The 20,558-nt window shown below is 34.8% G+C and overlaps 3 protein-coding genes across 5 annotated transcripts; all 3 read left to right on the top strand.

Annotated features, from left to right (window-relative positions):
* Positions 1-5,215: 5,215 nt before the first annotated feature.
* Positions 5,216-7,678, top strand: LOC135838575 (uncharacterized). Of its 2 annotated transcripts, none has more exons than XM_065354266.1 (2): positions 5,216-5,500; positions 5,565-7,678. In XM_065354266.1, the coding sequence occupies exon 2, from the start codon at positions 6,319-6,321 to the stop codon at positions 7,300-7,302; it is 984 nt and encodes a 327-aa protein (XP_065210338.1). In that variant the 5' UTR covers positions 5,216-5,500; positions 5,565-6,318; the 3' UTR covers positions 7,303-7,678. The 2 variants fall into 2 exon arrangements, with proteins under 2 accessions (XP_065210338.1, XP_065210330.1); XM_065354258.1 differs by having other exon boundaries at positions 5,216-5,468.
* A 2,997-nt stretch (positions 7,679-10,675) lies between these two features.
* LOC135838598 (uncharacterized) lies at positions 10,676-16,145 on the top strand. Of its 2 annotated transcripts, XM_065354299.1 has the most exons (4): positions 10,676-10,903; positions 10,999-11,113; positions 11,209-12,579; positions 12,711-12,849. In XM_065354299.1, exons 3-4 carry the CDS (start codon positions 11,268-11,270, stop codon positions 12,737-12,739), a joined length of 1,341 nt encoding a protein of 446 aa, XP_065210371.1. In that variant the 5' UTR covers positions 10,676-10,903; positions 10,999-11,113; positions 11,209-11,267; the 3' UTR covers positions 12,740-12,849. The 2 variants fall into 2 exon arrangements, with proteins under 2 accessions (XP_065210371.1, XP_065210361.1); XM_065354289.1 differs by having other exon boundaries at positions 11,209-16,145.
* On the top strand, positions 14,972-18,594 carry LOC135838588 (uncharacterized). Its single transcript, XM_065354279.1, has 2 exons — positions 14,972-16,199; positions 16,282-18,594. Exon 2 carries the CDS (start codon positions 16,331-16,333, stop codon positions 18,350-18,352), a length of 2,022 nt encoding a protein of 673 aa, XP_065210351.1. The 5' UTR covers positions 14,972-16,199; positions 16,282-16,330; the 3' UTR covers positions 18,353-18,594.
* Positions 18,595-20,558: the final 1,964 nt, after the last annotated feature.

Below are 20,558 nucleotides of genomic sequence, written 5' to 3' on the forward strand. Positions count from 1 at the left end.
AATTTCATCATTTTCAGCCATTCTGGAGCCTCCAGCGCGATTTTTCAATTTCTCCAGAATTTTGGATTTGCTCCAGAAGGCGTGAATATGCAGTTGGGCAGCTAAAAATCGAGTTGCGTATTATACTCGACCTGTTTAATGAGTTTATCTACATTCGAGCCGATTTTGGGAGTGACACCTCAAAAGTGGCTTTTTGGCCAGCTTTTTTCAAAATTAAAAAATCAAAAAAAATCAAAAATTTCCCGTTTGTGTGGAAATTTTTGAAATTTGCGCGAATCGCTGTATTTCTTCAAGAACTAACCCACGGGGAGCTCAAATTCTACCATTTTCAGCCGTTTTGGAGCGAGAGTGAGACCTCAAAAACCCACTCTTGAGATGTCACTCCCAAAATCAGCTCAAATGTTGATAAACTAGTTAAACAGGTCGAGTATAATACACAAGTCGATTTTCAGCTGCCTAACTGCATATTCACGCCTTCTGGAGCAAATTCAAAATTCTGGAGAAATTGAAAAATCGCGCTGGAGGCTCCAGAATGGCTGGAAATTGTGAAATTTTGATCGGGTGGGGTGGGGGGTTAGTTTTGGACAAAATACAGCGATTCGCGTGAATTTCAAAAACTTTCACACAAACGGGAAACTTTTGATTTTTTTGATTTTTTAATTTTGAAAAAAGCTGGTCAAAAAGCCACTTTTTAGGTGTCACTCCCAAAATCGGCTCAAATGTAGATAAACTTGTTAAACAGGTCGTGTATAATACACAACTCGATTTTTAGCTGCCCAACTTCATATTCAGGCCTTCTGGAGCAAATTCAAAATTCTGGAGAAATTTAAAAAACGCGCTGGAGGCCCCAGAATGACTGGAAATTGTGAAATTTGGATTTGGGGCGTTAGTTTTGGACAAAATACAGCAATTCGCGTAAATTTCAAAAATTTCCACACAAACTGTTGGAAAACTGTACGAAGTTTTTTAATTTAATTCGAAAAAAAAAAAAAAATGAATTTTATTTATCGAGTACGAATTTTGTAAATAATAAAAATAGCTGGTTGCGCCAAAACATCGTGTTGGTGAAATTAGAATTAATCGGCTGTTTAAAAATTGTTCTACTGTTAAAGTATATAGTTTTGTGAAGAGCTTTCGGCTCGTCATTCGATTTTTGGTATTCTTTAAGTAAAGTACGTTCTACGTTTTTTCTGAGCATTTCAGCTCGTTGTTATTGTCCCGAGTTCATTGAACTCGAGTATACGTATTTTTGCGTTAATAAATAAATTATTTCAACGTAAATGTTAAACATCTTTTTCGTGTTGATGTTTTTATAATTCGTTTTGACGAATTCGACGACGACGTTTCCAGTAAGAAATATTCAATTTTGTTGAGTTTTTCGTTCACAAACGGGAAATTTTGATTTTTTTGATTTTTTAATTTTGAAAAAAGCTGTCAAAAACAACTCTTGAGGTGTCACTTCCAAAATCGGCTCAAATGAAGGTAAACTCGTTAAACAGGTCGAGTGTAATACACAACTCGATTTTTAGCTGCCCAACTTCATATTCACGCCTTCTGGAGCAAATTCAAAATTCTGGAGAAATTTAAAAATCGCGCCGGAAGCTCCTGAATGGCTGGAAATTGTGAAATTTGGATTTGGGTAATTAATACTTATTAGTTCTGGAACTTAGTTTGACCATTTTATTGCTGAAGTATGTATTTTTAAAAAAAAAAACATAAATCGCTAAAATGAAAAACAGTCAATTTTGAATTTTCAAAAATTGAGGGTCTTGGTGGAATATGGGCGTCAGAAAAAAATGACGATTTGAGAAAAACACGATTGAAGTTTTTAAACCTATGTGGCTTAGGCAATACCTAACTTAGAGCTTCGCGGTTACGTTTTTTTTAAAGCTCGAAGTGTTACCTTTCATTTCCCTTACTCAACTTTGGCACTCGGTTACATTAACCCTTTCAAAAAAGCGATTTTCGAAATTGTTTTTAACGCCCTTATTCCATAAATGCACTTTCTAGAAAATTTAACATGATTTTAATCATCTTAAGTGACGATTTCTGAGATGCTGATTGCTGAAAAGAGTAATTATCAACTTTATGAATGAAAAACACCGAACATAGAGCTATAAAAGTTTTTAAAAAATGAATTTTACAGAACTATAGAAGTTTCATAGTCAAAATCGTAATAGGTAATGATACAAATAGCACAATATAAAGACACAATACATATATGTGACGCGGCACGACAAAATCGACCTTCGAACTGAAAACAAGTTTTTGAGTTATGGGGGGTTAAAGTTTTCAGTCCAGTTCTGCTCCTTTAGCGGAAGCGCTTGCGTTCTAATCACGTTCTCCCGCTAAACTGAGCTAAACATAGTCTTGGATAACGTTTCTTGCCTGTTTTGTGTGAATATCACTGGGTAAAATGGTTATTTACATTGATACAGGGGGCTCTCAGTCATGATTGCGCTCATTTTTTCAATTTTTTAAAAATTTTTTCATTATTTTCAATTTTGAAATCAATCTGGAGGCGAAACAAAGCGTTCTGTGAGAAAAATATATCAAGCAAAGTTGTAGAGAATTAAATTTCCAAAAACCTATAAGAGGTTTATTTTTCTCCAAAATGCATAGTTTTTCCGTTTTTCTCAAAAAACAGAAATTTTATGGTAATCATCATGAGGTTTTTGTTTTTTGAGAAAAACGGAAAAACTATGCATTTTGGAGAAAAATAAACCTCTTATAGGTTTTTGGAAATTTGATTCTCTACAACTTTGCTTGAAGTATTTTTCTCGTAGAACGCTTTGTTTCGCCTCCAGGTCGATTTAAAAGTTAAAATAATGAAACAATTTTTAAAAACTCAAAAAAATCAAAAAAATGAGCACACTTCTGACTGGATTACCATGTATATGGAGCTATGCAAATCATAGGGACTTCTGGGTGGTTTTAAATGATTTTTGAATGTCCGAGGACCAAAAATCTGTCAAAAAGTGAAAAATAATTTTTTCAGTCCGAAGGTCGATTTTGTTGTGCCGCGTCACATATCTCTAATCATCATCGTTGTCGTTGTCATTCACTAAAAGTTTCAAAATTCATTGATTTTCAATCCGGAATCGCGTATTTTTGTGAAGAAACGAAGAAACCCAGATATGTGGGCATGCGAAAACGCGACCCTGTCGTCTTTAAAAACCTGTAGCTCTACGAAGGAAGTGTTTTGTGTACTGAAAGTTGGTGGGTAGATTCACAAGACTTCGGAGATCATTTTAAGATCATTTGCGGAAAAAGGGCTTTAGGCGCCGAACGCCCTTATTCCACCAAGACCCTCAATTCGCCTAAAATCGAAAAATGAAGTTGGGCAGCTGAAAATTTGGTTTTGAGGTTTTCAGACTATGCTCTTTTCAAAAATCGCGGCCCCGTTCAACTTCAAATCGAACTGCTGTTTCCCAATCGCTCATCCAGACAACGCTTCTGGCGCTTATCAGATACTAATTACTAGAGACTAAGGATACTTTTCGGCATCGTGTGCTGTCGAGTGCTTTCGGCTACGCTCGTTTGACTTGTTTCCATGAAAATGAAATATTCTCCTTATCAAAGATGAAACTCCTGTTTCCTTTTTGTTCAAATCTTTCTTTTTCATAATCATATTATTTCATACGAATATTGCACGTATTTTAATGATAAAACTCGTGTTAGTCCTGTTTCTTTTGAATTTTAATCTGTTTCATAATTTGTTAGACAACTTCGTTTCCGATCCGAACATTACCAAATGGCAAATATAAAGAAAAAACAGCTGTGATGATACTAGTCTATAGTAGTGTTGGGCAAATTCGCGAATATTCTTTTTTTGCTTGCGCATGCGCAAGAATATGCGCACATTCTTGCGCATATTCCGCAGATTCTTTTCAAAAAAATTAGAAAATTATTGCTTCGTTTAGAGATAATAGGGAAAAGGTTTTGGTAACTTTCAAATTATTAAGGAAAAGTGGATATTTATAAAGAAAAGTAGTTGTAAAACTTGTAAATTGTGGAAAATTGTAGAAAAATCTTCAAATTTTTTGAAAAAAGTCCAGATTTTTATTTTTTTGAGAGAATATTCTCCAAGCGTTTGAGAATATTCGCGAATATTCTCAGATTATGCGCATTGAGAATATTCTCAGGCCAACACTAGTCTATAGACACTTTCGAATTCAATTTGAAGAAAATGTAAAACTTTAACAGAAGTGACGTTGTTGAACAAACATTTGGAACTTGGACGTTTTTCAAAAGAATATTGATATCACATCAGTCAAAGTCAAAATCGAAAAAATCTTATCAGATTTCCAACTGCTCACAAGGCATTTAACCCAAAGTATATTATTGAGCAACAAAAAATTGCATTCTACAAGAAATACAATGAAGAATACGTAAAAGACAATATAATATTCGAATATTATAATTAATTTTTAATTAAAATTAAAAATCTCATCAACAGGAACAGGGAACTTGAATCATTACAAAGAATAAAGTCACAGGAGCGTAGCCGAAAGCACTCGACAGCACACGATGCCGAAAAGTATCCTTAGTCTCTAGTAATTGAATCAGTACATCAAGAAACTGCATAAGTCCAGTTTTGGCACTTTTCACTTTATTGTCGTTTATTACTAATTCGGCCCGGCCGCGTCGACTGGTGGTGCCGAAACGCGCCATCTCGCGGCAGAACATGGAGATTTTGATACCGGTTTTTCATGAAACAACATAACTCCACCTCAGTTTTTCATGAAACAACATAACTCCACCTCAGTTTTTCATGAAACTACATAACTCCACGCATTTTATCAAAACAGAATTCTCCACGAGTATACGTTTTTTGGACATCTTATGGTTTGAAAATGGAAGTCCAAATGTTCCAAAAGTGATAAACACCTTAAAATACGTTGAAAAATATTCGAAAATTACGATTTCATTCACCAACTACGATTTTCTGACCAAATTTCGTCGAGTTATTCATGAAACAACATAATTCCAAAAACTTTGATGCGCACTCACTGCCACAGCCTTCATCGGCGAATTCGGCTAATAGGTGGAAAAGGTGTGTAATGTGACAGTATTAAACATACTGTAGTGGTACAATTCAATATTTCGAGGAACCGAAGTAATTAAGTTTTTTGTCTCTCCTGAAAAGTTGGTTTTTGGGACTTATGCAGTTTCTTAATTAACCGATTCAATTAGTTTATCAACTTAGCTTATCTCGTAACCAGGCCTACGAGGCTTCGCTCATGCGTCATGCTCATTCAATCATTCATGATTCATTGTATTCAGCCTCATCTGCGTAGCTGTGTTCATGTGAACTGGGTCCTTTGGATTTACCTTAGATTCTGCAAATTATTCGTTTTATCACGTTGTTAATTGTTTGTGGATTTATATTTAATTATTTTTTGATAACTTTTTCGTACATTTCGTCATTCCTGTCGCCTTTAATTTCACTGTAACAACGCTCGTAGGTAAGCGAGAAGCAACATTTGCAGCTGCCTAGGTACTAGATAACTCCTGATTCTATTCTAAATGCTGTGATATTATTTCGGACATTTTATTTCCAGATATTCCAATCAGATTGAATTGAGATCTTCTTTGCATGTTACCGAATCAAGATTAGAAAATGGCCGAAACCAGTTCTCGAGTTTACGATCTTACTTATCCGAGTCCTGTGAGACTGAAAGAAATCTCTGCTATCGCGCTCGTTGCGGAATTATGGCGTAAAGAAATCGCATCCAATGAAATTCCAACTTGGGATGAATTAAAATTAGCGAATGATATGGTGCTGAACAAGATAACCCCCAATATTCCATCAACGATTTGCGATTTACTGGTCAAATTCATCACCAAGTTCCGCGTATCAATAACTCATTGGATAGAGTACCATTCGATCAATGTATTATTCGATAACGATTACAATAGTTACATTGAGCTGTTGAACAAGTTCCATGATTTTGTATGGGACTGGAATAGTGATATTCATTATATCCGGACGGCGAAACGAATGATGCTGTGTGATCAGTTCACTGCTGTTGAGAAATTCAAAATTGCTTGTTGGTACTGCTTTGAAGATGATATTGAACAAATTTGGCCATTTGCCAGCTTGGACATCAATTTGGCTCAAATTGATTTTTACGATCGCCCATTGCCGTACTACTGGATTTGCTGTCTTCGAAACGAACTACACAATATACCGAATCCTCACGTTGAACCAATCGATGAGTTGATGCTTGACAATTGTGAACGTGGGAGCTTTTCTTCTCTCGAGTACTTTGGAATCGTATACCCTACGAAAGTCGATCGCAAGCAACCATCTCTATGTCTATTTGCCAATCCGGTTCATTCGTTAGGTTCATTTTACCAAGATTGGACGATTTCCAATTGGAAGAATTTCTCGCTGAAAGAGGTGTTGATTTCATGTTTTCTTTGATGATCGAGTACGTACACGTACACAAAATCTACGTTCTTCCTGCTTGGATGTGCATCAGAAACAAAATTAGCAGTAGTCAGTTCATCGAATTAATCCAGAATTTGCTGATTGATGAGTCGAATATTTTCACCGAGAAGTCCAAAGATGAAGTTTATTTATGCTGCGAAGTATGGAAAAATTCTCCGGAGAATTTGAAGCGATCGGCATTGAATGATTTGTTATTGAATGAAAGATTGTTCAACAGAATGAGTACAGGGCCACACAACCCTAGACAAATGAGATTCCTAATCACAGTTCTATTGGATGCCAGTTTCGAACAAAGGCAGATATTTTGGTGCAAAAATTGGCGTAATTTGATCGCAGGTGCTCGTGTCGAAGATCTACAAGTAGTAATGAAGTTATGTTTTTGTGACGAAAACGATATAAGCTCGTTTAAAGAGCAATGTATGTCTAAATACGAAAATATCGGCCCGTATTGCGTCGAAGCGCTAAAAGAAGGATGTTTCGAAGAATTGAGCGAGTTTTTGTATTTTTGTTATTCTGACAAGCAAAACGTGAAAGAGTTGAAACAGCAACTGTTGGAGTCAAATTTTCTCGGTGAAAATTCTATTCTGCGTTTCCATGTTTTCCTTTCTTATTATAAAGAGTTGAACGCGTTCGTCGAAGATGCTTTTGAGGACGTCGATCTTCGTGCTGAATTCAAAAATCAATTCGTTTCATCGCCTGTAACTGAAAATCACTTATCCAAATGCATTCGTGACGGCGACTTTGGTTGTCTGATAGGATTCGTTGAAACATTTGTACCCGAAGAACGAGTTTATCCTTTTTTGAAGCAACGTTTATTGGTAAATTCAAACAGTCTTTCTCAGTAGGTGATATTGAGTTGGAGCGATGGGGATCATTGGGGCGGTTATACAATACCCTGATAAGCTGATTTTTGAATTTGTATTGTAATTATAATGCTGAAGAGATACGAAGAATTAATTATAAGTAGTGGTACTCCGATAGGTTGAAGGTGTTCGGTTACTGATAATTACCTATATATTATTTCTTGAAACTATTTCGTGTTCAGATACCAATTTACGTGTGACCTTTTTTGAATGACTGCAGCATTTTATTAGTTTTTTGTTTTTATTATTATGATATTCAGTATGTACTATTAATTTTGTTTTTACATATGAAGTTGTAATGATGATTTTATTATTTTATTTTATTATTCGTAAGGTATTAAACCCGTTGAGTTATTGATTATTGTTACTCATTAGATAATTTTTCTGTACGTATGGTGACGGGAGCTATTCCTTGTCAAATCAACCTTATTTTTCTGTATCAAGGTTTTTTGATTTTGCTCGATTTTTTCCCTATTTGTACATATTTTAATTCTCAAGAATATTTAAACTGGGAGCAAATTTTTCGTCGCGGTCTTCGAGAAAATACTTGAACTTTGGAAATTCAAAATCAACAACAACAATATAATTAAACTTTGAAATGTTCAAAAATAAAGTTTCAATGTGAAAGGGAGTGTTGAAAATAGGATTTCACCCGTCCATACCCTCTCACTGGAGGAAAATGGCTCTGAATATTGATCAAAATGCAGCGTTGTCCAATTTTTGAAAAATTCCAGAATGTAATGCCAGATTAATTCAACATTATAGGTACCTAAGTATATTATTTTATTAAAAATGAATCAGGATACTTACTAAGTGATTTGCTGAGGCACTTTTCGATCTATTTAATGAATGTATCCATATTTAAACTGGTTTTTCAAGTGGTCATTGTGAGATTGTTTATTTAAATAAACAAAATCACCATTTTAATGGTCATTGGTGTAGGTATGCCTAATATCATGAGGCTATGCAATTTCAGGATTCTCGTGTAAAATAGTTTGCCTATACGTTTGTAGTAGGAAATACATGAAAAACGGACACGATATTGTGTCAGTAAAAGCAGACACATTGTGACTTGTGTCGACGGATTTGCACATCGGGTTGATCGGTACCTTTTTTAGTGATACTTAATAACCGGAGAATGCTAGTTTTAAAAAAACACTCGAAGTGTCCCGTCTGGAAATTAGTTCAAAATGTAGGCTGCCCTGGCTGCCCGAATTGATTTTCACGCCTTTGCAGGAATTTTAAAATTTAAAATACGGAGAAATTGAAAATCGCGCTGGATGATTCGGAATGGCTAAGACTTGGTAAAAAGACTTGGTAAAATTCGGTTCGGCAGAGTGGATAAGATCGAGTAGGTACATATTTTATATTTTTCATCGATCTGGAAAATCATGATCCAATTTTGAACTCGAAATTTGCTCAAAAATGTTCAAAAGTTCATACATACTTACCCTACCTACCCAATTTTTTATTAATGCTCAAAAAAAGTTTTGATAGAGATCTTGATTTTCTGTCAACATTTTAACTTGATTTGGTGGGCTTCTCAGGGCACCTTTTTCAAAACTAACCAAATAGTCCGGCATATGACAATAGGAGTAATTTCACACCCCCCTCCACGCAAATTCTCCGGGACAACTTTTTTCTTAAAGGGGACATCCTAAGGAACATTTTAAAGCAAACTTGCCAAAAAAAAGGTTGGCATTATGAACAAAATGGCGGCCATTTTGATTGACAGGTCAGCCGAAATCGCAGATTTTGCGTTTTAACACAGGACTTGCACGAACTTTTTCAAACTTCACAATCACAAAGGTACTTAGGTAGAAAGATTATTCAAAAATTTATCACCTGTCAAAATTTCAAGTGCTAAAGTGCGTTTTTCGATTTTTGGTGAATTTTTGAAAATCGAATTTTAGGCCAAAAATGAGGGAAAAAATCAAAATTTTACTAAATTGACCAAGAAAGCTGAAATTTGAGATATACCCTATTTTCAACATGCCAAATCGATTGGAAACGGTTTCAACCCGTTTTGAGCGGTTCTGGAGCCTCCAGCAGATTTTTTAAACTTTGAATTTTCAAAAAATTTCATCAAAATTCAAATGGAGATGGAAAGCCAAAATTTACTCAACACTCCAATTTTAACACCCTCTAAAGACGACTTCAGGTGGGTTCGAGTAATTTTAGGGCCTCCAGCGGCTCCAGCGACTTTTTTTGAAAATTACTGGAGCCTCCAGCAGATTTTTGAAACTTTGAATTTTCACAAAATTTCATCAAATAGAGATGGAAAGCTGAAATTTACTTTACACTCCAATTTTAACACCCTCTGAAGACGACTTCAGGTGGGTTCAAGTCATTTTAGGGCCTTCAGCGACTTTTTTGAAAATTACTGGAGCCTCCAGTAGATTTTTGAAACTTGAAATTTCCCCAACATTAATTTATCAAATGGAGTTGGCAAGCTGAAATTTACTTCGCAGACTACATGGTGGTTTCAAATGGTTTTGAAGCTTCATCCATAGCTACTTTTAAGAAATTTCAATTTTTCAAAAAAACACCATAGGTACAACCTTTCAAAAAATTGCTGGAGGCTCCAAAACGACTTGAAATTCACCAGCAGTCAACTTCGTAGCGTATTGAAATTAGTTTGCAGAATCAAGTTTCAAAAATCTACTGGAGGCTCCAGTAATGTTCAAAAAAGTCGTTGGAGGCTCTAAAATGACTTGAAATCCACCAGAAGTTGTTTTCAGAGGGAGTTAAAATTGGAGTGTAAAGTAAATTTCAGCTTTCCATCTCTATTTGATGAAATTTTGTGAAAATTTAAAGTTCAAATATCTGCTGGAGGCTTCAGGAATTTTCAAAAAGTTGTTGGAGGATCCAAAACGACTTGAAATTTACCTGCAGTACTTCGTAGCGTATTGAAATTAGTTTTTAGAATAAATTTTAGCTTTACAACTGCAATTTGATGGAATTTTGTGGGAATTTCGAGTTTCAAAAATCTGCCGGAGGCTCCAGAACTGCTAAAAACGGGTTGAAACCGTTTCCAATCGATTTGGCATGTCGAAAATAGGGTAGGTATATCCCAAATTTCAGCTTTCTTGGTCATCTTCCGATCATTTTGAACAGTTTTGAATAATTTTAAGCTTATTTGATATTTCTGAATTGAATTCTGAATTCTGAATTCTGAAAGAAGCATTGTGCAACCTATCAAAATTTCTATCGAAAAATTTGTAGATTATTTTTGATTTTGAAACATTTTGAGTTGAAGTTGAAGGAGTCTTTGAGTCCAGATCTGTCCGTACATGTTGACAAGTTGGTACAAGCGGTGACGGGGGTGGGGGGTGTACCACTGATAAAGGAATGTTTTGGTTTTTATTCTTATCAGTGCGATGTAGTCTTTTTCATGAATATTCCTAGAGCAAAAATGATTCTGAAAATTATTGTTCGATAAGTAGTGCTTCGTTTATCAAGTTTAGAAAATACTTTCTATAATCACCAATAACTTGAGTGTTGTTCGTTGGTAACTATTTTCCCCCTGATATTGGAACTTTTAAACACCCTGTGACAGAAACCATCGAAACAATGGTTCAAAGTACGTATTATTTAATCGAGGTATAGAAATTATCCATTTCATATCACTCACGTAAATAGAAACACTAATAGAACTTGCGTTTTCATTAATTTTAGGTCTCAAGTTTCAAAAGTTTTGACTTATTCTACCGAAACATTTTTTCAAGGACTGGCTTTCTAAGTTTCTAGCGTTATTTTGAATGAAATCTCTTCTCTATAAATCATTTTGATGGTACGTAGGATTAACATAATTTATTAATTACTCGTAAGCAACATTGTAGCTGCATATACCAACCATTGATTCTAATTCTGTGATTTAATTTCCAGATTTTCCAATTAAATTGAATTATTAGATCTAATTGCATATACCGAATCAAGAATAGAAAATGGCCAAAACCAGTTCTCGCGTTTACGATCTTACTTATCCGAGTCCTGTGACACTGAAAGAAATTTCAGCTATCGCAGTCGTTGCAGAATTATGGCGTGAAGAAATCGCACATACTGATATCAAGACTGCTCGGATTAAATTTTATTCAGCGAAGGATATTCTGCTGAAAAAGAAAATCCCCAATGTTCCATCGACAGTTTACGATGTACTGGTCAAATACATCGACAAGTTCATATCATCAATTGGCTATCGTCTAGCCGCTCTAGATACTCATTTCCATGATTTTGTATGGGACTGGAATGGTGCTGTTCATGATGTTCGAACGGCCAAACGAAAGATGCTGTGCGATCAGCTCTCTGCTAATGAGAAATTCGTAATTGCTTGTCGGTACTGTTTGGAAGATGATATTAGACGACTTTGGCCACGTGTGAGCTCGAACTTCGATTTAACCCATATGGATTTTGATAGTACTCCGATACTGTACTACTGGATTTGCTGTATTAGAAACGAACTACACAATATACCCAATCCTGATGATAAACCAATCGATGAGTTGGTGTTTTATAGGTGCGAATTTCGACATGAGGGCTTTTGTTCCCTCGAGTATTTTTGGAATCGTATATCCTACGAAAGGCGATCGCATGCAACCATCATGATGTCTCGGTACGATCCCAGTTCATTCGCTAGGTTCATTTTACCTAGATTGGATGATTTCCAATTGGAAACATTTCTCGCTGAAGAAGGTGCTAATTTCATGATTTCTCTGCTGGCCGATAACACGCGCACAGTTGTGCGCACATTCGTACGCTCAGACAGAATCTCCGTTCTTCCTACTTGGATGTACATTAGAAACAAAATTAGCAGAAGTCAGTTCATCGAATTAATCGAGAAATTGCTGGGTGAAGAGTCGAATATGTTCTCCGAGAAGTCCAAAGATGAAGTTGATTTATGCTGCGAAGTATGGAAAAATTCTCCGGAGAATTTGAAGCGATCGGCATTGAATGATGTTTTATTGAATGAAAGATCGTTCGACAGACTGACGAGTACAGGGCCATACAACCCTAGACAAATGAGATTCCTGATCACAGTTCTGTTGGATGCCAGTTTTGAACAAAGGCACACATTTTGGTGCAGAAATTGGCGTAATTTGATCACCGGTGCTCGTGTCGAAGATCTACAAGTAGTAATGAAGTTATGTTTCTGTGACGAAAACGATATAAGCTCATTTAAAGAGCAATACATGTCTAAATACGAAAATATCGGTCCATATTGCGTCAAAGCGCTAAAAGGCGGATGTTTCGAGGGATTGAGTAAGTTTTTGTATTTTTGTTATTCTGACAAGCAAAAAGCAAGAGAGCTGAAACAACAATTGTTGAGGTCTAATTTTCTCGGAGAAAATTCTATTCTGTGTTGTGATATTATCCGTTCTTATCATAAACAGTTGAATGCGTTCATCGAAGATGCTTTTGAGGACGTCGGTCTTCGTGTTGAATTCAAAAATCAATTCGTTTCATCGCCTGCAAATCAAAACTGCTTATTCGAGTATATTCGTGTAGGTGACTTCGGTTATCTGATGGAATTTGTTGAAGCATTTGTACCCGAAGAACAAGCATTTCGTGTTTTGAAGCAACGTTTGTTCGATAATTTTAAGGAGAGTCTGGTCTCTGGTGATATTTATAACATGAAGGGTGATAATTTACAAAAATTTCTCGTCTGGTTGTTGGATAGTGAAGATGAGATCGGAAAATTCAAGCAATCTTTATCAGTAGGTGATATTTTGTGTAATGTGGTATTACAGGTTGAGTTGGTACGTGGGCCTCTCGTTCGTTTTTTGAAATGCCCCGATAAGGTAGATGATTTTTTGAACTGGTATTTTGATAATGATGCTGATGAAATTCGGAAAATTAAGGAACGGTACTCTGATAAGTTGAAGGTGTTCCATCATTGAAAAGGGCATTGTTTCTTGAAACTTTTTTATGTTCAAATTAGGCACCAAGATAAAATTTACCTAACTTACGTGTGATTTTTCTTTTATGACTGCAGCATTTTTGATTTTTTCAATTTTTTGTTTTTTTATTATTATTCATTTTGTTTTTATGAAGTTGATTAAACCAGTTATAGGTAGATACTATTTCATGAAGCATTTATTTTTTTTTTGCTTTTATTACTGATATTATTTAGTACTATTATTCATTTTGTCTTTATGAAATTGTAAAGCTGATTTTATTATTTTATTAATTGTGAGGTATTAAACCAGTTGAGTTATTGATGACTAGGTATTAGTTCATCAATTCTTGTGTTCGTGCGGTGGGGTTATTCCTTGTCCAATCAGCCATATTTTTTTGGTCAAGGTTTTCTGATTTAGTTCGATTTTTCCCTCAAGGGTTTCTCTTCGATAGTCTAGTAATTTGATATTGATTACTCGAGAAATAGCCGAACTTATAAAATGGAGAGTTCACATTCGTATCTCGATTTTCAAGAATAGTTCAACTTTGAGCAAATTTCTCGTCGGTGTCTTCGAGCGAATACTTCAGAAATTCAAAATACGAGTAAATAATTAAAAATTTGAAAAGTTCAAAAATGAACTTTCAAGGTAAAAGCGATATTTGATATTTAAAAATTACTTAGAAAAAATTGAATCGCTGTTTTCAAGAGAATGTGATTTAACCCGCTCCCTCCCAGGAGGGAAAGGTCTCTAAATATCGATCAAAATGCAGAGATTGTCAACCCAATTTTTGAAAAACTCCAAAATCTAATCCCAGATTCAACATTTTAATGTATCACTGGATCAAAATATTTACATACTAATTTTAAAACAAACTTATCCTCGGGAATTTTAAAATGTGGAAAAATCGAATATCACGCTGGAGGATCCTCTAATGACCAAACATGGTAAAATTCGGTTTGGTGGAGTGGATTAAAAGTAATTACTATTTTCCATCGATTTCGGAAAATATGATCCAAATTCAAACTTTAAATTCTTCAAAGATGCTCAAAAAAACATTTGTGTTGAAATATTTGGATATATTGTCGATATTTAAATTCCATCTTAGTATAGGTTGCAATGTTGCATGATACTTTTTCCAGTACGTATTCCCAGAATTGTGAGTCAATTTCAAGTTCATACCTACTTACTCGCTTAATTTTTTATAAATGCTCAGAAAAAATACCTATCGATAGGTAGAGACTTTGATTTTCTGTCGAAATTTCAACTTGATTTGATCGTGTCTCTGGATACCTCCCGTTTTCAAAACGAACTGAAATCAGGCCCCAAATATGAGCTCAAAGTTTTCAAAGAAGCCCAATAAAACATTTTTTTAAAAATACATATTTGAATTTTACTCAAAATTCCAATCCATGAAGTAGGTACACAAAAAGAAGTATTGATTGAGATTTTGATTTTCTGTCAAAATTCAAAAATTTCAACCCATGTCCCATTTTCGTGAGTCCGAGGTCACGTTTTTTCAAAAACCGCCAAATCAGGTCCCCATGGCCCATGGCCCATAGACGTCCTATTTTTGGGTTCATAAAATTCTTTAAAATTTAAAAAAGATCAAAAAACATTTTCGTTGAAATATTGAGATTTTTTTTCAAAATTTCACTTCGTTGTACCTTGTAGTAGGGAGTAGGTATACCTAATAGGTACATAGATATAGCATGGCCTTTTTTCAAAATTCCCCCAAAAAAATCCAAATATGAAATAACTATGCATAGTGTGACTTATCAAATGGATTCAACGTTCAACTTTTGATTAGAATTCATAATTTCGGTTGAATTTTCTTTGAGCGTATTTGAAGAATTTTGACTTTTGAGCCCCAAAATTGAGTGGGTAATTAATGATTGAATTTCAACGCAAAATCAACAAATTTCTATCAATTTTTTTGTTTTTGAATCATTTGAATAATTTTGAGCTGTGAAATAATTATTGAATTCTGATTTTTTTTTAGATTTTTTGAGAAGGGCACAGGGCACGGGTGTCGTGTGACCTCAGACGTCAGACCTGTCAAAATGGTAAACATTTCTGTACATTTTTTTTAGCAAGTTTGAAGAATTTGGAGCTCCAAAAATGAGTAAAAGATTAAATCTGGGTACTAGTTTTTTACTTTTTTTGAACGGGTTTGATTTTGAAGAAATTTTACTTTTTAGGCTCCAACCTATCTAATAAATTGGATCATTCATGTTGGGTAAAAATTTGACATGAAGTAAAATCATTAATCAAAAATGAAATATCAAACCTTCTATTAGAATTTCTTTCATCTTTGAAGCACCTAGCACCTTTGAAGAACTACTTTCAGATTTAAAACTAAAACTAACTAGGTCAAGCTCAAGATCGAATTGTGGCCTTTGTGGCACAAAGTGACAAAACTGACAAAATAAACTATAAAGGCCTGTTCCCTGTACTGTACAATAGCGTCAATAGCTGAAGGTTTTTATGGTCACTAAAGATGTGTTCTTTTTGCGCGGATTTTGGCTTTGGCAGATTTTCGAGAATCTGGATTTTGGCAGATTTATAAATCCACAAGAATCTGCTTGGGTAGCAGCTTTTGAAAATGGATTTTAAGTTTTTAAAACATAGGAAAGGAAAAAGAACTGAGAACAGAGCGCCTCTCTTGAGTTCTGGCGTCAGTGACGCAACCGGTTTGTCCGGTTCTACTGTTCTACTAATTACTAACTAATTACTAAAGTAACCCGGCCGCCTTCCACTCATATGGGGTGTTCAGGGTGTTCTGCCTGCGTCTCCTGCGTCTTTCTCCTTTCTCCTTTGTCCTTTTAGATTGTATTTGGATCTATTTACCGAATTATTATTGTTTATATTTAGCGTTGTTCATTCTTTGTGAATTTACCGTTTATTTAATATAATATTCTTTGAATTGTTTTTCGTATGTTTCGTGTCATCTAATATAATATTTCACCGACAACACTCGTAATCGTAAGCAACATTGTAGCTGCTTAGTGCTTACTAACTCCTGATTCTCGTAATTCTGTGATAATTTCGAACATTTTATTTTCAGATTTTCCAGTCAACGTAAAATTCAACATATACTGAGTCAAGAATAGAAAATGAAAATGACCGAAAGCACCGATCAAGTTTATGATCTTACTTATCCGAGTCCTGTGACACTGAAAGAAATTTCAGCTATCGCAATCGTTGCGGAATTATGGCGTGAAGAAATCGCTCGTGCTGAAATTAAGTCTTTGGATGAATTACATTTAGTAAAGGATAACATTCTCCTGAAAAGTGTAACCCTCAATATTCCATCGACGATCTACGATATACTGGTCGAATACGTCGCCAAGTTCCGCGTATCAATTGCTGATTGGATTAAGTACCATTCCAAAGATGTTTTATTTGATACTGATTACAATAGTCACATCGAGCAGCTGTTGAACAATTTCCATGATTTTGTATGGGACTGGAATGGTGCTATTCATTATGTCCGAACGGCGAAACGAATGATGCTGTGTGATCAGTTCACTGCTGTTGAGAAATTCAAAATTGCTTGTTGGTACTGCTTTGAAGATGATATTGAACAAATTTGGCCATTTGCCAGCTTGGACATCAATTTGGCTCAAATTGATTTTTACGATCGCCCATTGCCGTACTACTGGATTTGCTGTCTTCGAAACGAACTACACAATCTACCCAATCCTGAGGATGAACCAATCGATGAGGTGATGTTTAATTATCATCTAAGTCAGGACTTTTTTGCCCGTGAGTACTTTTGGAATCGTATACCCCACGAAAGGCGATCACAACCAACAGTAATGATGTCTTCATCGTTCCATTCCAGCTTATTCGCTAGGTTCACTTTACCAAGATTAAACGATTTCGAACTAGAAGAATTTCTCGCTGAAAACGGTGTTAATTTCATGTATTCTCTGTTGAACTTTGCCATAGAAAAAGTGCACGTTCTTCCTGCTTGGATGTACATTAGAAACAAATTGAATAGAAGTCAGTTCATCCTATTAATCGAGAAACTGTTGGAGGCAGAGACTCGTGTGCTCACCGCTAAGGAACGAATGAATTCCAATGATGTATATTTATGTTGCGAAATATGGAAAAATTCTCCAGAGAATTTGAAGCAATGTGTATTAAATGATGTATTATTGAATGAAACATTGTTCAAGAGTCCACGTATGAGGTCATCTGACACTAAACCTAGAGAAATGAGATTCTTAATCACAGTTTTGTTGGAAGCCACTTTTGAACAAAGGCACAAATTTTGGTGCAAAAATTGGCGTAATTTGATCAATGGTGCGCGTGTCAAAGATCTATTGGCAGTAATGAAGTTGTGTTTCCGAAACGAAAACGACGTGAGCTTATTTAAAGAGCAACATATGTCTAAATACGAAAATATTGGCCCATATTGCGTCGAACTGCTAAGACTCTGTTATTTCAAAGAATTGCGTGTGCTTTTATCTTTTTGTTGTTCCGACGAGCAAAAACTAAGGGAGCTGAAACAGCAATTGCTGAGGTCTAATTTTCTCGGTGAAAATTCTATTCTTAGTTATACCATATGCCGTTCTTATAAAGAGTTGAATGCGTTGGTCGAAGATGCTTTTGAGGACGTCGGTCTTCGTGTTGAATTCAAAAATCAATTCGTTTCATCACCTGTTACTGAACATTATTTTTGCGATTATATTGACAGCGGCGAGTTCGATCGTCTGATACAATTCGTTGAAACATTCGCACCCGAGGAAGCTGTTCATGTTTTGAAGCAACGTTTATTGGATTTTTTCAACGAGCACCTGGTCTCTGGTGTTATATATGAAATGAAAGGTGATAAATTACAAAAATTTCTCGTCTGGTTGTTGGATAGTGAAGATGAGATCAGTAAATTCAAGCAGTCGTTAAAAGTAGATGATATTTTTTGTAACGTAATTCAGAATGAGTGTGATGAGTTTTCGGATGAGGAGTCGGATGGTAGTGATGATGGTTATATGAGATATGTGCCATACCCTGATAGGCTGGATAATTTTATTAATTGGTATTTTAATAATAATGCTGAAGAGATTCGAAAAATCAAGGAACGGTTCTCCGATCGGTTGGAGGTGTTCGGTCCTAGCCGTTCTAGGAAATAATGCTATTTCTTGAAACTTTTAATTTTCAAATTACTAGAATAGAATTATTTTTACGTGCGATTTTCTTATATGAATACAGCATTTTTTAAATTTTTTTGTTTTTATAATACTGATATTTTAGTATGTACATACTTACTATTATTCACTTTGTTTTTATGAAGTTGTAATAATGATTTTATTATTTCATTAATCGTATAGCACCTACTACCTACCTATTAAACCAGTTGAGTTATTGACTAGTACACGTTTAATTAATTCTTGTGTTCGTTCGGTGGGGTTATTCCTTGTCCAATCAGCGTGGTTTTTTTGGTTTAGGTTTTCGTATTTAGCTCGATTTTTTCCCAACAGTTTTCTTCGATGGTCTAGTGATTATATTTGAGAAATGGCCGAACTTGTAAAATGGAAAGTTCACATTTGACTTTGGTATCTCAATTCTCAAGACTAAGTAGTTCAACTTTGGTCGTTGAGCAAATTTTTCGTAGGGGTCTTCGAGATCGAAAGAATACTTTGGAAATTCTAATTTGAAAAGTTCAAAAATAAACTTTCGAGGTAAAAGCAATAAGTAATATCTAAAAATTTGAAAAAATTGGAGTGCTCTTTTCAACAAAGCAATTTTGAAAATGGAGTCCCCCCCTCCCTGAAGAGAAAAGGTCCTAAATATCGATCAAAATGCAGCGATTGTCAACCCAATTTTTAAAAAATATCGAAATCTAATCCCAGATTCAACACTACATCACTGAATCAAAATATTTACCAGCTTACAGATGAACTTATCCTCGATCTATTTTGATGAATTTTTCCAATTTAACCCTGCTTTTCAGGTGGTCATCACGAGTCTCAATTTCAAGTTCATAGCTACTTAGACTTTTACTTACTCACTTAATTTTTTATAATTGCTTAAAAAAAAGTGTTTCGATAGATTTTTGATTTTCTGTCAAAGTTTCAACTTGATTTGATGAGTCTCAGGACTCCTTTTTCAAAATTGAGTAACCGAAATCAGGTCCAACTCCAAATTATGAGCTAAAATTTTTTTCAAAAAAGTTCGATGAAACATTTTTTTTGTTTTTTGAATATTTGAATTTTACTTAAAATTTTAATCCATAAACATAAAGTGCCCAAAAAAGAGTATTGATTGAGATTTTGATTTTATATCGAAATTTTAACCCGCGTTTCGATATGTTGGCGGTTACGTTCTTCAAAAACCACCAAAACAGGTCCCCATAGGTCTTATTTTTGGGTTCAAAAAACTCTTTGAAATTTAAAAAAGATCAAAAACCATTTTCGTTGAAATATTTGAATTTTTTCAAAATATTACTCCGTGTAATAGAAAGCATGACACTTTTTCAAAAATCCCAAAAAATTTTCGAAATAAGCATACCTACCTACCTAGTGTGATCTATAAAATGGATTAAACTTTCGGTTAGAATTAATAATTTCTGTCAAATTTTTTTTAAACGTATTTGAAGAATTTCGAGCCCCAAACTTGGGTCATAATCATAAATCATGATTAAACAATCGATTTTTTTTTTTTTGAAACAGTAGAAGAATTTTGAGCCTGGAAATTGAATTATTATTAGATTTTTTTTGAGAAAGGCGTGTGTTACGTGACCTGTCAAATTCAAAATGGTTGAACTTTTGGCAGGAATTGAAAATTTCTATAAATTTTTTTTTTTAGCAAGTTTGAAGAATCTTAGCTTTGTTCTTTTCGCATTTATTTTTTACCCTAGTGTAGCTTGGTGTATTACACTGGAGTAGGTGGTGTACTCGACTCATGCACCACTCACACCAGTGTATGTGGTGGTGTAACATTTATTTGGTGATGTTTTTTTCATCCCATTTTTGTTATCATCATCACTTCCGATAGTTTGTAAATAGAATGAAATAAGCTTTTTTACAATTTCACTCTCCATTTACAACTTTTCTTCAATAAATTAATTCACATTTGAACGCAAACGCAAACAATTATCATCAACAATCAATTCAATTTCAGTGTGCATGGTGTACACCATCTACTCCTCCTCCAGAGCAGGAGTAGATGGTGTATGCACCAACTACACCAATGCATTACACCAGAGTACACCCGATTGAATAGAACACAAACTTGCCTGCACTAGTGTAAAAAAAAAATGAAAAGAACAAAAATCCTACACTTTCTACACCAGTGTACACTAGTGCAGTAAATTTGTGCGAAAAGAACAAAGCTCTT

Source organism: Planococcus citri, chromosome 1, assembly GCF_950023065.1.
Source record: "Planococcus citri chromosome 1, ihPlaCitr1.1, whole genome shotgun sequence".
Classification (NCBI taxonomy): domain Eukaryota; kingdom Metazoa; phylum Arthropoda; class Insecta; order Hemiptera; family Pseudococcidae; genus Planococcus; species Planococcus citri.

What these genes read in the sequence shown, in the direction of transcription:
- LOC135838588 (XM_065354279.1), top strand. Translation starts at nt 16,331, where the DNA reads ATGAAAATGACCGAAAGCACCGATCAAGTTTATGATCTTACTTATCCG.
- LOC135838575 (XM_065354266.1), top strand. Translation starts at nt 6,319, where the DNA reads ATGTCTATTTGCCAATCCGGTTCATTCGTTAGGTTCATTTTACCAAGA.
- LOC135838598 (XM_065354289.1), top strand. Translation starts at nt 11,268, where the DNA reads ATGGCCAAAACCAGTTCTCGCGTTTACGATCTTACTTATCCGAGTCCT.